The 16,527-nt window shown below is 46.5% G+C and overlaps 1 protein-coding gene and 1 long non-coding RNA gene across 2 annotated transcripts in view; one reads left to right on the forward strand and one right to left on the reverse strand.

Moving 5' to 3' along the window:
* The window catches only part of LOC104854290 (DNA dC->dU-editing enzyme APOBEC-3F-like), a 15,224-nt gene extending 15,024 nt beyond the window's left edge, over nt 1-200 (reverse strand). The window contains exon 1 of the mRNA XM_010612768.3: nt 18-200. Within this exon, the coding sequence (XP_010611070.1) occupies nt 18-109 (92 nt within the window). The 5' untranslated portion in view covers nt 110-200. The remainder of the gene's footprint in view (nt 1-17) is intronic.
* A 9,747-nt stretch (nt 201-9,947) lies between these two features.
* Nucleotides 9,948-16,456, forward strand: LOC117286946. Its single transcript, XR_004518125.1, has 3 exons — nt 9,948-10,751; nt 15,017-15,436; nt 15,647-16,456. It is a non-coding gene; the product is annotated as an uncharacterized LOC117286946 (long non-coding RNA).
* The last annotated feature ends 71 nt before the right edge of the window (nt 16,457-16,527 follow it).

Consider the following 16,527-nt stretch of genomic DNA (forward strand, 5'->3'; position numbering starts at 1 on the left):
TCAGTGGCCGCTGGTACCTGTAGTCCTCGGTCCATCTGCAGCCCTTTGGGCAGAGCAGCTCCAGCGAATATCTTCCGCTGCAGCCCGAGGGCTCCATTTCCTGGTCCATCTTGCTTAGGGAAGTTAGAGTTCGTGGTGACTTTCCGGGACCCTGCGCGGGGCACCACCCTCTTCCTGCCTCAGCTCCGGAATGGGCGGACCCTGGGTGCACTGGCTGCCTGAGCCTCAGATCCCCTCCTCTCCTTCCCTCTGTCCCTGGCCTGTCCTCGCCGCAGGATCTATGATGGAGACAGGTCCCTGCCCATACAGGACTACGGGGATTGCAGTGGGAAAAGAGCGCCCTTGATGCCCCAGCACGGCGGTGGATGTGGGTTGGGTGAGGGAGGATTGTAGGACCCCCAGTTCCACCCAGGGTGCACCCAGTCTTCACTCAGAGCTTTGACTCACACCTGTCCTGATTGAAGGAAAGTGTCAAAGGCTAGGTTTGAGGGTCCCTGAGGCTGAAATAGGAACCTAACTCACGTCCTTAACATAAGTATGCAGGTTCACTGACTCCAGAGAAAGAACTTTGTGGAAGCATCCATGAAGAGGCATGAGAAGGATTTATTAGAGGGGATACAGGGTGCTCTCAAGATGAGAAATAAGAAAAGAGGCACAATAGCTGGGAACTGGGAATCTGTTATGTTGTGGGAGGTGGAAATCAGTGGGATTCAATAATCTATAGCCCAGGATGGCCCACCCCTAGTGAGATAAGGAACTAATCCTGGGGGAAATCCCAAAAGGATGGTCCTTTTGTGGGAGAGAGGGGCCATTTTCAAGAAAAAGGGATTGGAACAGATAGGGATACACAAGTTGAATGTCTTGCCCCCTATCCTCCCCGTCCAAGGAGCCCCCCTTTTCCCTTGGATCTTTCTAAGAATGATAATTAAATAGAGCTCCCAACTGGCGGACCTGAGGACCCCAGCCCCATTTTTTTTAGGTTCCACATCACCCACCTTCAGCAGGAAATAGCTTAAGGGAGACGATGCCCACATTCCCATGATTGGGTCCCTAAGGTCCTTGAGAAGGGGGGAATGTGAGGACCAAGTTTTCAGGTCAAGGAGGGCTCCATGCCCCTTACCCAAAATAGAGTAAATGCAAGAGTTCCTTTCTGTAAAATTCCATTCTATGTCACAGTCTCTCTGTGTTTCTGTTGCTCTTTAAGGGCAGGTTATCCTAGGGCATCTCCACCCTGTTTCTGTTCCTCTTTTAAGATCTCACGATGAATTCTTTTCTGTTTAATTTAATTAATATAGGAATTAGTTATAGCTGATATAGGAATTAATTATATCTGACATAGCCACCTATTGATATCTTAGCTTGCAAAATCAGATGATCTAATAAAAAGAGGAATTGATTCTGCGAATGTAGGCATTAGGTAATTTTCCAATACGTGCCCTCCCGGTGCCCCTTGAATATCCAATGATATGTAAAAGCCCTCCCAGTACCCCTTAATTATCCAGTGATAAGTGAGAGCTAAAAATAGAAACTATATAAGGAAAAAGTTTCCTTAATCCTATATAAACCCGCTTCAAAAATGGATCTGGGCTCTCGGTCTAAAGCCGCTGTGACGGTGACACCTGAGAGTCCAGGCTCGAGCTTGCAATAAACTCAGCAACTTGGAAAGGCCTCAGTTCAAAGAAAAAAGAAAAAAAAAAAAAAAAAAAAAAAGGGATTGGGCACTTGAAAGGGAGTTGCCCAGGTCTGCTGTTTTGGGGGAAGAAAAAAAAAAAAGTAAGTACAGGTAAACCGGGCTTGTGTTCTGAGGCCACAGCTTTTCTTTAAATACAATTTTAGAAGTCTCAATTTCCTGTTTCCTTTGTACTCATCTTTTTTTTTTGTTTTCTATCCTACCTCAGAAGGGAAGTTTTGAGGCGGGGTGGGAGAGCACGGGTTCTCATCAGGGCCCCTGTACTCCCTTCCTCACACTCACTATGTAGCCCGCTCTGGCGTCCAACTCTCAGTGATCCTCCTGCCTCAGCCTCCCAAATGCTGGGATTAGGTGCGTGCCACCACGCTCTGCACCACTAGAGAGCTTCAGGGACGTGTGAGCTCCGGGTTGCTGCCTCTATGCTTGGTTCTTCGCATTGGTCTCCTCACCCAACGTCCCAGCTGGTCGAGGGGTGCAGAAGGCCGGCTACCCCCATGGGGCACAGGCTCAGAGGTGGCCACGGGGTACTCAGGTGAGAGACACCGGCAGGTGGCAAGAGAATGTAGAGCACTGTACTCACAGCTTTCCACTTCAATTCATCTAGAAATAAAACTTCGGAGGAATGAGCGCTTTGTGTCCTTCAAATAATCTTCCCGAAGAGTCTGTCTTTAAACTGGTCTTGGCTCCAGGGTGGCTGCGCTCAGAGCCGGCAGAGGCGGCGGCCGCCCTTGGAGGTGCATCACAGCGTCCTCTCCTGGCGGGAGGTGGTCCCACCCGGTGCAAAGGGAGATTTAACAGCGGGAACCTTGCAATTGACATTTCCTATTGCCACGGAAAACAGGTGGGCACAGGACAGCAACATTGGTGGGAAACGAATACCTTTCACTGATCCGAAATATATGCATTTTAGAAGCAAATCTAGTGAAGAACGCGGATCCGGGAGGCATCCGGCTCTGAGGCGCGGAAGTCACCAGCTTTGAGCCAGGCAAGTCTGAGTTATGTGCCTCCCTTCCTGTGTGGCCTTGGGCGATTTAGTCTCTGAGCCTTGCATAGTCCTCATCTGTCGTATATGGGCAGAAGTAATACGCACCTTATAGGGTTAACGTGATGATTTATACAAAGAACTTAGTACATAGCACAGGTACTTGGGATGTGAAAAGAGCCGAGGTAATGACCGTCGTTATACTTAGCCACTTGACTTCTGTCTGTCCATGACCTGTGCAGGGGTCCGTCCCAGAGTGCTGCACGTTCTCGGTGTATTGACGATCCAGTATCTGGACCTCTTCCCAGCCTTTGACCCTATCACTGGTTTTCACTTTAGGCGCCTCATGGGTTTATAGTGATACTGTGGTTTTAATGTTCATTTCCCTAATGGCTTAATGATACAAAATAGCTTTTTCAGGTGTTTATTTGACATCTGTATACCCTCTCTGGTAAAATGTTTTGGTTTGTTTGTTTGTTTTGTTGTTTTTGAGACAGGGTCTCACTATGTAGTTGAGACTGACCTAGAACTCACTATGTAGCGCAGGCTGGTTTTGATCTCACAGCAATCCCCCTGCCTCAGCCTCCCCAGTGCTGGGATTACAGGTGTGCACCACCAAGCCCGGCTCTGGTAAAATGTTTGGCCATGAAGTTTTGTTTTGTTTTTTTAATGTCTATTAGATCTAGCTGGCTTTTGTGTTAAATTCTCTAGTTCCCTTCCTCTGTTTGGTCATTTTATCCACTATACAGAGTGGAGTGCTGAAATCTTCAGTTGCTATTGTAGAACTCTCAATTTCTCCCTCCCATTCTATTTTTGCTTTATATATCTTGTTGGCCTATTACTAAGTGGGTGTCTATAATTGTTATATCTCTTTCATATTGAATCTGTGCCTCTTGTAAATTTTCTTGCTTTAAAGTCTATTTTGTCAAAAAAAAGTATATTTTTTTCTGATATTCGTATACTTGCCTCTGCTCTCTTTCAGTTATTCTTTGCATTACTTTCATTTTGTTTTTGTGCAACTAGGGATCAAACCTGGGTCTCACGCACCCTAGCAAGCACTCCACCGCTACACTCCTACATTTTGTTTTTATTCATTTGAAATGTGAGCCAATCTACAAAATCTGCCACACCCTGCAGAGTGATATTCCTAGTTAAATTCCCACTAGTATATTCTACTTATTAATAAAGATGCTTAGCTTTTCATATTTTATTTTTTGTTTTGTCTTATTAATTGCCTGTTTATATTATTTGCCCCTCCCCCTGTAAGCAGAAATCTCAGAACCGATGCTGAATAGGAGTGCCATCACCAGCATTTTTCCTTCTTACCTCTGACTTTGCCATCTGGTACATTTGTTTTAGATAAACCTTTTATCTAAGAAACCTTTTCTCAGGTCCAGAAGAAAGCTTACTAAGAGTTTTGTCTCCTTTAATTAGGAATGCTTTCGTTGCATTCTTAGTGTGTTTCTAAGTGCATCTCTTAAATAGCTTCCAAACTATCTGTGCATTTCTAAGATGCTATTTTAGTAGCAAATAGTCTCTATTTCTTGATCATTGAGAGGACTGTACAGTTTTTCTCCTTTAATCTGTCTCTGTAGTTGCAGTATCACTGTTTGATGATTGGTGGTGGTTTAATGTTCGGATTTGTACAAAGCTCACCAAGCACGACAACTTCACCCAGCATGTATTTCCTTGGCTTTGAGAAAAGGCACAGCATGTGTGACATGCTGTGTCTGGTGGCCCAGAGCAGGGTCCCAGGATATGTGTGTATGTACATTATCAGTGAATTTCACTCGCTTCCTGCTGGCTTATAATGATTAATCTTCTCATTTTATTTAGTTTTTAAGTTCTTGATGAATTTAAAAAAACAAATACATATTATATGAGGCATAATTTCTTAAACACAAAACCATTGCTACAGTACAAGCTACATTGTCATTAATCCCCCTCAGAGTACCCTCCCTCACTTAGCATGTGTTTATCCTGTCCTTTTCACCGCTTTCTGGAGCAGTTCTGCAAGTCTTCTTTCGTGAGGGTCTTTACTTGCATTGTTGTGGCTGTCTCAATGTCCTGAATTGATTGAACCCGTTAATCTTTTGTGATCATTTTTACTTTGGTTCACAGGGTTCTAGATCCACAGAATGAGGTGGATGAGGACACAGCCCCGGGTTTTTATTTGACAGAATTTGTGGTGCCAGAAGAAATATGAGACAGGGAGCCTTTCTCGATGGAGGATGAAAGTATTTGCCCAAGAAGACTTCCAGAACTGCTTTGGAAAGTGACAAGAACAATGGGTTAAGGGTGAAGCAAAGGGGAGTTTTCTGAGGAAGATTAATGGTAGTGTCTTTTTCACTTTAATGGGCTTCTTAAAATATTAAATATTCACCATAATTTCTAGATCACTTTTTGGATATATGAAAAGAAGTGTTTCTGCCCATGTGTCTCTGTGTGACTGTTACTGTGTTAGTTACTTTTTTCTTGTTGTTGAGGCAAACAAACAAAGTTCAAAGGGGGGAGGTTTATTTAGCTCAGTTTGTAGAGGTTTCAGTCCATAATCCACTGGCATAATCAAGGCAGGGGTGGCACATGGCAGAGACAAAACAGTTCATGGCACCCACATGGTAGCAAAAGCAACAAGGGAAACTTCACAGCCTCTTTCTGTCCCTTTTCTCTCATCCAGACTACTGGGATTAGGGCAGTGCCAAACCAATCAGTGCATTGGTTTAGGGTCCACACACCCTTCATCCCAGCATCACACACCCTAGATTCAGTCACCTGTGGAAAAGCCACCTACGACTGCATGAGGCTTTGGGGGGACATCTAGACTCAAACCATTACAGTGTGTGTGTGTGTGTGTGTGTGTGTGTGTGTGTGTCCAGTCTCAAGAAAACTAACTCTGATTATTTTCCAGTACGTTTGGTGGCAGAGGTTTTCTAAGCTGTTGGGGGGATCAGACTCACTTTCCGGACCCAATGAGATGGGCAAAAGCTGTTTCACCCAGGTTTTACTTTATATTTTCTTGATTTCTGGTGAAATCAAAGGTCTTTTCTCACTTTTCTGTCCCTTCAGTTTTGTTAAGAAATGTTGGTTGAATCCTGTGTATATTTTCTATCTTCCCTTATCATTTTATGAGAATATTAAGACTTCTCTGGATATTAACCACTCTCAGTAATATATGTCACTAAACTTTCTCCCAGTCGGCGGCTAGAGTCTTAGCTTTTTATCTTTCCCCATACAGATATTTTAATTTTTAATGCTTTTGAATGTATCAACTTTTTAAAGTTCATGTATGGACAGAGATATCTAATTTTCGATTTTGCTTATGTATGACCAGTGTAAACATATGTAATTGACTTGTACTGCTGCAAATTCATTTTCATTTGTGTGTGCACATACATACATACGTGAACTCCCTCCTCTATTGCCTTATTTGTGTCTTCCTGGATGCCTGCCACTTTGCTGTCCTTGTGTCTTAACAGTAAGTCTTAACATCCGGTAAGGAGGTCTCTCTGCCTTGCAACTCCCAGGCTCCTGCCCTTCTGCTCCTGCCTTCAGGTGACATAGCAAGGCAGCCCTCACAGATGCCAGCACCTTGATCCTGGGCTTTCTGCCCTCCAGAACTGGAAGAAATAAATCTCTCTTCTTTAGAAGATACCAGTCTCAGATTTCTGCTAAAGCACAAAATGGACTAAGACATTATCTCTAATATGGTAATATCTCAGTTTCTACAGGCCTTATTTTGTGTTTTTAATGAATCTTGTACCTTTTCATAAAGGTCTTACACATTCCGCTAAGTTTATGTGGACTGTTATGGTTTAGATCTGAAATATCCCCTCAAAGTCTTCTGCCTTCAGAACCAAAGGCTTTTCTTTCTTTCTTTTTTTTTTAGACAGGGTCTTGCTATGTAGTCCAAGCTGGTCTTGAACTCACAGAAATCCTTCTGCCTCAGCCTAAACTACATAGTAAGACCCTGTCTCAAAAAGAAAAGCAGAAGATTATTTGAGCTGCTCAAAATCAATTGGAGAAGATTAGCTTTTTTCCTTTTGTTCTGGGAAAGTTCAGTTCTAATTCCTTTTTTTGTGTACCAAGGATCAAACTTGGGTCCTTGTGCTTGTGAGTCTGGCAGTGGCATCACTGAGCTAAATCCCTGCCCTCAGTTTTAATTCTTAAAGTGTTGATCAAACCATGAAATCTTCCATGTTGATATTTTGATGTCATTGTTTATATAGATACTTAACAGTTGTATTTCTTTCACAGTTTAGGATTAGATCATGTATTTTATTTCTTTTAGCTTCATTTTATCACATTTTTTCTAGAAAATTGTTCATTTTGCCTCATTTTTCAAATTTATTTGCACAGATATGCCCAGAATATTCCCTTCTGACTTCTTAGTCTCTGAAGTGATGATGCTATTTTCTTTCAGTATTTATTTTATTTTTGCTTTTGCTTTGTTTACAGAGTTTTAAAATTTTATTTATTTAATTTACAGAGATTTTTCTAAAGCTCTATTATTTTCCCCAAGTACTAGGTTTTGATTTGGTTGATCGTTCTGTTGTTCTTTTCTCTAACTTCCTGAGTGGATCACTTAAACTTTAAATATCATTTCTTTTCTAAGATGTGCATTAAATGACACAAAATTACTTCTTGGGGGGACTGCTTTGCTTATACTCCATAAGTTTCATATTTTAAAAACTTTTTTAAAAAATCAAAAGCTCTAACTATGCCCAGTTTCCATTAGGAGAGGCAACATGCCATTTAGGTAAAAGCAGGAATTTGGCTGGAATCTGAGGCTGCCATGTTTAGCCTTGCAGCCTATCTTGAACTTGTTAAGAATCAACATCTAGTATCCAGGTACCAGGATACTTGGCCTTTGTCACATTCCCCAAGAAGCGGATACATCCAGAAAGCATCATGAGCATTACATGTTAACTAAATGCTCTTGGAGAGACGTAGCAGGGTAATGCTTTAGAGGTGTGTTAGTCCAGGTTCAACTGAGCAGCCAAACCACTCTGACACATTTTTTATAAAGATTTCTTCTAAGAATCTCAGTTCATGCAAGGTCTGGTTAAGTGATCTCGAAGGTGTCGTCTTTATGTGCAGTGCTGGAGCTCGAGTCTGCAGGATGGGAATGGATGATGGATGAAAGGCATGAGAGAGAAAAAACTAGGTGGAACCCATAGGCATGGGCAATGGGCCACACAAAGATGGATGGAGACCTGTGGCCTTGATTGTGTTCCCAACTTCAGTGGCACCTGCTGGGGTCAACACAGGGCCCTGTGCCTGGGATGAAGATGGAACCCCACTGAGAGTGAGCTAACACAGAGACCAGGAGGGACTTGGTCAGAACAGCAGGTGGGACCTGTTGGGGCTGGGCTCCTCCAAGGCTCTGGGTTGGATGTGTCTCCCCCTTGACTGGCTCTGTCTTCACCAGGGACACCCCAGATGCAGAGGGGACTTGTGACAGGGGATTGGAATGTTGACCGGTATGCCTCCCTTGGAGGTGGAGATGTGCTTATGGGATTTTTAAGACTTGAGCAAATGTTTATGATGGTCTATGGAGGGAAATACAGGACTCCAAGTGTTGGGCCCTATAGGGTGGCAACTATAAGGTGGTTTATGACCGGCTGCCCAGGGATGTGGCTGTGTCCATCCATTTAACCCTTCATTCACCCCAGCAAGCTCATGCTAAGGCACTGAGAGGGTTACTCACTTGTATAAGGGGTGATCAAAATATACAGTGAAAGTTTAAAAATTCTTAATTTATTATAGTAAAAGACTCATTGCTGTTAATTCCCCTCAGAATACTCTCTTGCTTGAAACACAACCCATTGTTCTGGTCACTTTCTGAAGCAGTTCTGGATGTCTTCTTCGTAAAGAGTATCTTTATGAAGACACTTGTAAAGAATACAGTAAATGCTGCCGCTGACCACCTTCAGTGAAAAGCTGGGCTTGTACCAACGTTATCATCCTCATCTACCTCATCCACCAGATCTGGTGCTGTGTGACTTCTGGCTCTTCCTCAAAGTCAAAAGGACCCTAAGCGGTAAGCATTTTCAGTTGATCCAAGAAATCAAGGTAGTCACAACGGTGCAACTAAAGACTCACGAAAGAGGGCTGGGCACAGAAAATGCCGAGGATGCTGGGATAAGTGTGTTTGGATGAGGGGGGAGTGTTTTGAGGGAGATTCGTGGCAATGTGTCTTTTACTGTAATAAATTTGTTTAAGGAATTTAAATGTTCACTCTTTTTCTTCCCCGGTTCTGGGAATCAAACTCAAGACCTTGAACTTGCCAGGCAGGCATGGCACCACTGAGCTGCATCCTCCGCTCACCACACTTTTCAATCACACCACAAAAATGATCTCACAGGTAGGAAGAGAGGGGCTGAGTCGAACCCAGGATCTCTGTCCCTACAGCCCATGCCTCTAACCCTACTCTATCACCTTTACTGTGAAAAACTGGTCGGTTCAATCCCCAGTCCAAAATAAAAAAAGCTTGACGGAAAAAAAAAAATCGGGTCAAAGAAGGAAAAGAATGTTTACCAGCTGACTTCCGGTGCCGAGCATATGGGGGATGAAGGGCTGTATGGTGTCTGTTTCTTTCTTTTTGGTACTGGGATCGAACTCGGGAACTTGCACTTGTGAAGCAGGCAGAGGAACCACTGAGCTAAATCCCAGGCCCTGTTTCTTAAATTAAAGGTTGGACACTTTGGAGTTCATGTGTTGCCATATCTCAATCTTAAAATTTTTAGAAAGTATTTTTATATTGGCTATCTACTGAAACCTTAAAATTTTTTTTGTCATTTTCATCAGGAATAATTCAGATTTCAGATATTGGGAAACCTCTTGTGAAATTAAGAGAGAGTTGAACCCTTTCTCTCTTTTTTTTTCTTAAATTCTTTTATTGGTACATTTTAGGGTTACCACACATGTACATCTATCATTGGGAACTTTATATGATGCATCTTGGTTCTTATATTTTTCCCCATTCCCCTGCAGGTAAGTCCTTTTTGTAAGTGAGATGATCTCCTAAGGAGACTCAGTTACTTCCTTTGGAGGGAGAGATTTTTAAACATTGTATCTGCATTGAGGATATTGTTTCTAAAATGGGGTAAATCTTTACACTTAAAGAAAAAAAGAATCTTAGTAACTGATTTCAAGGCTTGTTTCTTTCCATCAGTGGGTGGAGACCTGCCTGGGGCTCAGCTCCCAGCTCTGCCTTATGACCTCTCACCTCAAAGGTCTCTGCCCCTCCCCTAGCAGCAGAGGTGACAACGCCGCCGGCTGCTCACTCTGGGCGGGGCAGGAGGCTCCGTGGGCCACCTGGGTCAGCACGGGGGAGGCCCTGGTGGGTGGTCAGTGACCAGGGGACGCTGCTTAGGTTTGCTGATTTCTGCCTCAGCCTGAGTCCCTAAGGTTTGCAGCGAGTGGCCTTGGACACCTCGCGACAGCGCCCAGGCTACAGGGCTGTGCGTACTCCAGGACCAGTGGCAGTCGTGGAACACAGCTATGGGCTGAGACTCTTCCCAAAGACAGACACAGCAGGGCTTACGGACAGGGAGAAGGAGACAGGGGAGAGAGGTGGCTGCAGAGTCCAGTTCGGGGACTGTGGGTCCACGCAGAGAAGCCGATGGGGGTCATCAGCTGAGGGAGCGATTCTGGGAGCTAAGACACAACCTTGAGCGAGGACCGCCAGAGAAAGGACGCGGCCAGGCCGCGCCCAAGGGGAGGCAGCGCCCCCTAGCAGGAAGCGAGTGCTCACCGTGTCAGACGTGGTACTGGGCTGCTGCGGCCTGCGTGTTTCCTCTCCACCCATTCGACTCCCCTCTCCTGCTCCCTGTGGGCCTCACCTGATGCGATGCTCTGCAAAGTCTCTGGCTACAGAGTGTCCTCCGGGGGACTGAGCTGGTGAGGCGGGTCCCACTCTTCCCTGATGCGGGGACGATAGCAGAGCCCCGCAGCGATGTTCACCTCATACCAGCCTTGGTCTCCTGGAGTGTGAGAGACTCACTTCCATCCCGGCAGCGTTCATCGAGGTCACCCAGAGGAGGCCATTTGGCTGGCAAAGATCAAATACAAAAACAGGTAGGTGCTGGCCACACCCACCCTGTCTGCCCAGGCTCTGCAGGGGGCGCTAGGCCCAGGCCGCCGTGGACCCAAGCCATGCTGGGCGCCTTGCCATTCGGGCCTGGGGGTCCCGTGGCCTGGTCTTCATCCTCCCTTCAGAGGAAGGGCAATGGATTCTGAGCTCTGCCAGTTCGCCCTCTGAGAAGTGGAACTGGAGAGGCAGCAGGTGACAGGCACGCACAGAGCCTCAGAAACACGAGGGGATAGGGCCACACCGGGCTGACACAGCTTCGCCAGCAAGGTCTGCCTGCTCTGAGGCCTGGGTCTTTGCAGCCAGCCCAGGGCCCTTCCTGCTGCCACCCAGAATCCCAGCAAGACTGCACGAGGACCAGCCACCCTGCCGTGTGTGCTGCTTCAATCTCAAGGGGCACGCTGTGTCTTCGAGGGGCCACTGTGTCCTGCTACCAACCTCCCAGTCTGTGCTTCCTGTCCCAGACCCCAGCCCACCCTCCTCCTGCCATGGTCCCTGCCTCCAGGGAGAACATCCTGGCGTCTGGGCTGACTGTGCGCTGGGGAAACTGGCAGCTGAGTCAACTCTGCCGAGAGCCCTGTCCCGAGCAAGTGTCAGATTTGGGTGTCTTTTAGGTTGGGTAGCAGGGAAGTGGGCAAGTCTGGCAGAATGGCGGCTTTCAGTGGAGGCTGGGCAGGCAGGACAAGAGGGCAAGAGGCTGCTCTGAAAGCTGGAAAGAGGGTGGCCCATGTTTTACAGTAGCAAGAAAATTAGTTATATTTAGTAATGTGGAAGATGAGCAATGTACCTTATTAAGCTTGTGGCTTTCACAAAGGAGATTTCCTAGCCAAATGCAGAAGGTGTCAAATAGTGTGCGTGCGTGTGCATGCATGTGTGCATGTGTGCGTTGCTGTTGATTGAACCCAGGCCATTGTACATGTTACACAAGCACTGTATTGCTGAGCTACATCCCAGCACTAAAGAGTACTTTAAAGTTGTGTGTGATGCAGTATGGAAAGAAGAAAATAATATAGCAAAAGTCCTAGGAAGGCAATGGTCCCATTTTCAAAAGTAATAGAAAGGCGGGTCAGGGATTTAGCTCAGTGGTGCCAGGCCAGCCTTGCAAGCACAAGGTCCTGAGTTCAATCCCCAGTACAAAAAAAAAAAAAAAAAGTAATGGAAAGGAAATAGAGTAGCACCTCTTTATCTATAGGGGATATGTTCCAAGATTCCATCAGCTTTGGGTCTATGATAAAGTTTAATTTATAATTTAGGCATAGTAAAAGATGAACAACAATAACTGTAGTAAAACAGAACAATTATAACAATATACTTGATGAAAGTTAGACAAATGGGGCCTTTCTGTGTCTGTCTGTCTCTCTCATCAAGACAAATACAGACTTTAATATCTTTAGATTGTACTTGACTACAAGCAATGAAACTACAGAAAGCAAAGCTACAGATAAATGGGACTACTGTAGAGAGAGTTTAAAACAGCCTTCCCAGCTAGCAAAAATAAATGAAGTTAAAATCTGGGGATAAAGATAAAATCTAGGGTGTTTCCAGTCCTATGTGATATCAAAGGGTGTGATTAGATTTTTGTTTTGTTGTATAAAGACTTCTGAAAGGGTTAGGGCTATACCTGGTAGAACCTTTCCAGTAGGGGGAAAAAGGTTTCCAAGAATATGAAGATCTTTGTACCTGTCTATGGTAGAGAAAGGTTTGTCTGGAAGGAGTCACCTATGGGATTTAGAAACAAGGACTGAGGCACAGTTAGAATGTCGGAAACTCAAAGTCTTTAGGAAAATCCTGTTGACAGAGTACCACAAACACGAACTAACACAGATTGAGACTGTTAAGACAAACAGACCTGGCGGGCCAGGAAGCAGGCTGTGACAGCCAAGGCTGGAAATGGAAGAAGCTGGAAATGGAAGAAGGAGAGCATGGCTTCAAAACCCTGAACCCAAGGATGAAGTTGAGATTAGGGAACCGTGTGAAGGTAGAGAGGCAGATCTCAACCAACCACTTTCTCTGGTGACACGTGCCTAGCCTTGTTACCGAGGACAGGCGATCCAGTGTGGCTCCTGTGTGCCCCTCCTGCGGAGGGAGTCCTGTCACTGTGATCTGTGGTAGGAGTGGCTGGCGGTGTCGTTAGGGAGGGACAGGTCACCCGAAGAAACAAACCCACGCTACCCTGTCTCCATCCAGGCCAGACTTAGATGACAAGATCCGGGTATTATGTCTGAGCATGAGTCCATGAAGGGCTGATGCCTCGGGGTTCTTGGACGTCGGGGTTATTGCGTGTGGATGGGATGTGACTCGCTGGGAGACAGCTGGGACTGTGATCCTCTGTTGAGGCCCAGGGACTCTCAGGCCTCTTGGGTCCCCACCCACTCAACACTTGCCTGACCACATGGCCTATTTTGGCCAATGAATCATTAGCAAGTGTGATGTGGGTGGAGTCTTGAGAAACTGGGTATTTGCAACCCAGCCACCACTTGGTGAAGGAGCCCAAGCTAGCAGCAGGGACAGACCACATGGAGAAAAGTGATAGCCCTGCTGATCACTAACACCACTTTTTTTGTTGTTTTGTTTTTAAGACAGGGTCTCACTATGTAGTTGAGACTGACCTGGAACTCACTATGTAGCCCAGGCTGGTCTCAAACTCACAGCGATCCTCCTGCCTCAGGCTCCCGCGTGCTGATATTACAGGCGTGTGCCACCACGCCTGGCTTGCTAACAGCACTTTGACAGCTAAGCGAGGCCATGGAGGCCATCAGCCCAGCCCCACCCCCCAGCTGATCACAGTTGCACCAGTGAGCCAGGCAACAGCATGTGGAGTGAACAACCCCAACCCCAGCTCCACCTGACCCTGAGCAGTCAGTGTTATTCAGGCTTCTAAGTTGGGGGAGGTTGGTTACATAGCGAGAGATCATTGAGACCGGTGTGCTCTTTGTGTGAGGCACAGCTAGTTGTCTGCTACCCTAACTCAGCTTCTAGTGATGGACTTTTTCTCTTCTTTTAAAAATTACTACTACTACTACTACTACTACAACCACCTAGGTTTGGGATTGAACCCAGAGCCTTTGCACTGATCTACAGCCCCATCTATTAAAATTTTTTTATTTTTAAATTTTGGGATTGGATCTAGCTAAGTCACTATGCTGCCAAGGCTGGGCTCAAAGTTGTGATCTTCCTGTCTCAGCCTCCCGTGTGCTGAGATTACAGGCCTGTGCCACCATGCCTAGCCGCATGTCCTTCTAATGGGAAAATTGTAGGTACTTGAAGTGGGAAGCGTCCATTGGTGGCTTCCTTTCCAGACCATATTTGTGTGGCAGAATAGAACAGCTTGGACTAGACGGCCGAGGGACCAACTGGAGGGACGACAAGTCACATCCACTTCATCTGGATAAGGCTGAGGGGGAGAGAGGGAAAGAGGCTGATTCTCACGGCAAGGACCAGCAAGGAGGCTGCAGAGGCGGCTGAGGCGGGACGGCCATCTGCCAAGTGCACCCCACTGCTGGTCAGTGGTCCCCTCATTGGCCCTTTCCTGACACTGGGGAGTCCAGCATGTCTGCAGCTGCCCTGCCCTACTAGACTCGGGCTCTGTCCCCATGCCAGGACAGAGCCAATGTGACCTCAGAAGCGCAGCACCCCATTTCTGTTGAAAGTCAGTTTAGGGGCGGATTGTGGCCCAAAGCTGACCAGAGGTGATGAGAATGGCCCTGGGAAAGGTCACTCCTGCAGCAGAGACAGACTCCTGGGAGGGGACAGTCCTGCCTCAGACCGATGACACATATGTATGGGACGGAGCAGAGGGGTGAGGCAGGGACCGAGGAGTTGGGGAGTGGCCAGATGAGCGGACCATGGGGACAGAGGAGGATCAGATGGCCAGGGAAGGCCTCATCCTGAGGTTGTCATGAGGAGGAGACAGATGAGCCAGACTGGCGCTTCTCTGGCTGGAGACTTCCGGTCCCCCAAGAAAACACATGCTCAGTGGCATGAAATGGGTGGCATCATCACCCTGTTCCTGAGCGCTATCCCAGTGTTCAGGGGACTGAGTCCTGACACCCGCTCCCCTGGGCTGAAAGAGGCAGTGGTTGTACGAACTCACTCTGTTAAATGAAACAGATCCTGCTGTAATTTGTTTTTCAGTACCCAGGGCCTTCACCCTGAACTATATCCGAAGCCTTCTGTATTTTTTTGAGAGAGGGTTTTACTAAGTCGTCACATTGTCCAGGCTGGGCTTGACCTTTTGATCCTCCTGCCTCAGCCTCCTAGAGCGGTGGGATGACACACATCTGGCTCAGAGCTGCAGTTTCATGAACTCCTCACCGCTGCACCGCAGAGACCCTGCAAAATGAAGAAAATATCAGTTCGCCAGTCTCACACTGTTACTATTTGAAATGTTTTTGTAAACATGGTCGTCATAGTAAATGAAAGTGATTTAACTGGAGGCCCGAGTACTTTCCTGCTCTTCTAGACTCCAAACACCAACTTTAGAATTTGGCAGTTTGAATTTCACGGTATCATTTGGAGAAGTGCATGGATGACCTCAATTAAAACCAGATGCAGGGCTTGATGAGGTCCTTTGATGCTACCTGTGGCTGTTGAGGAGAAGAGGAGCACAGGACAAAGAGGGACAGGTGGCTGGAGATGTCTGTTCCTTCTCACTGTCTCACCTTTCCCGGAGGTGAGTGGTTTGGGATCACCATGGCAACCAGGAATGTTTTCAAATTCCCAACCCAAGTGCATCTTTAAGATTTAGGAAGGAGCAATCTAAATTCCTAGAATTTTCAAGACATTGAGAAATCCTAAGTTACTTTGTATTTCTATGAGCTTAAGATTTAAATTTCCTGGAGATACTCATATCTTTTCCTCTTTTTCCTGATTGCTTTCATAGGACTCGGAACCCAGAAAAAGATGTGAATTTCCCAAGGAACATCGGGAAGGGATTCATGCGTGGAAATGTGGTTTGCCAGTGGATGCGCATGGTACCAGCCCAATCGGTCCCCTTGGTGACAGCCACAGGGCAGCAGATGTGGCATTGATCCCTTGGGGCCAACTTGGCCCCGGGATAGAACTGCTTAAAGCTGGGTTTCCCAGCAACCACGACGGCCCCGCCTGGCTGAAGTGGTTCTGACTTCCTTTCAGGATACACACACAGGACCGAGCAGGTTACAGACCGCCCATCTCCTTCCTCCGGTCCCTATGGCTTAGGGGCCCCTCGTCTCTCCCCACTAATACTCTTTTTGTCTCCTCCATCTCAAAAACACACTGAAGTCCCCGCCGACAGGTGTCTGGGAGGGGCTTTGGTTTGGGTCCAGGAAAAACAATCCAGAACTTCCCAGAAGAGAGAGGGCACCGTTACCTTTTCACCCCACTTGCTGGAGGTCTGCTCTAATGAGGAGAGGGTGAGAACATTGTCAATTCCCGTGCACAGGGCAAGCGGTGTGTGTGTGTGTGTGTGTGTGTGTGTGTGTGTGTGTGTGTGTGTGCAGGATTAGTTCAGCAGGGTGAGGCAGGTAACATCCACTACATCACAGGACACTCAGACCCTCCCCGCCTCCCAACCTAGGGATATCCTGGTCTTGGGAGGGGGGGGGTAAGAAATCACCCTGAAAAGTCCCTTCAACTTCCTCATGAAGCCTGAATCTAAGAAGCCCTAAATAGTTGCAGCCTAGAGCTGGGGATTTAGCTCAGTGGTTCCGCCACTTGCCTTGCAAGTGCAAGGTTCTGAGTTTGATCCCCTGTACAAAAAAAAAAAAAAAAAAAAAAAAAAAA

This window comes from Fukomys damarensis, unplaced genomic scaffold (genome assembly GCF_012274545.1).
Source record: "Fukomys damarensis isolate Sample0158 unplaced genomic scaffold, DMR_v1.0_HiC HiC_scaffold_19, whole genome shotgun sequence".
In the NCBI taxonomy this organism is placed as follows: Eukaryota; Metazoa; Chordata; class Mammalia; order Rodentia; family Bathyergidae; genus Fukomys; species Fukomys damarensis.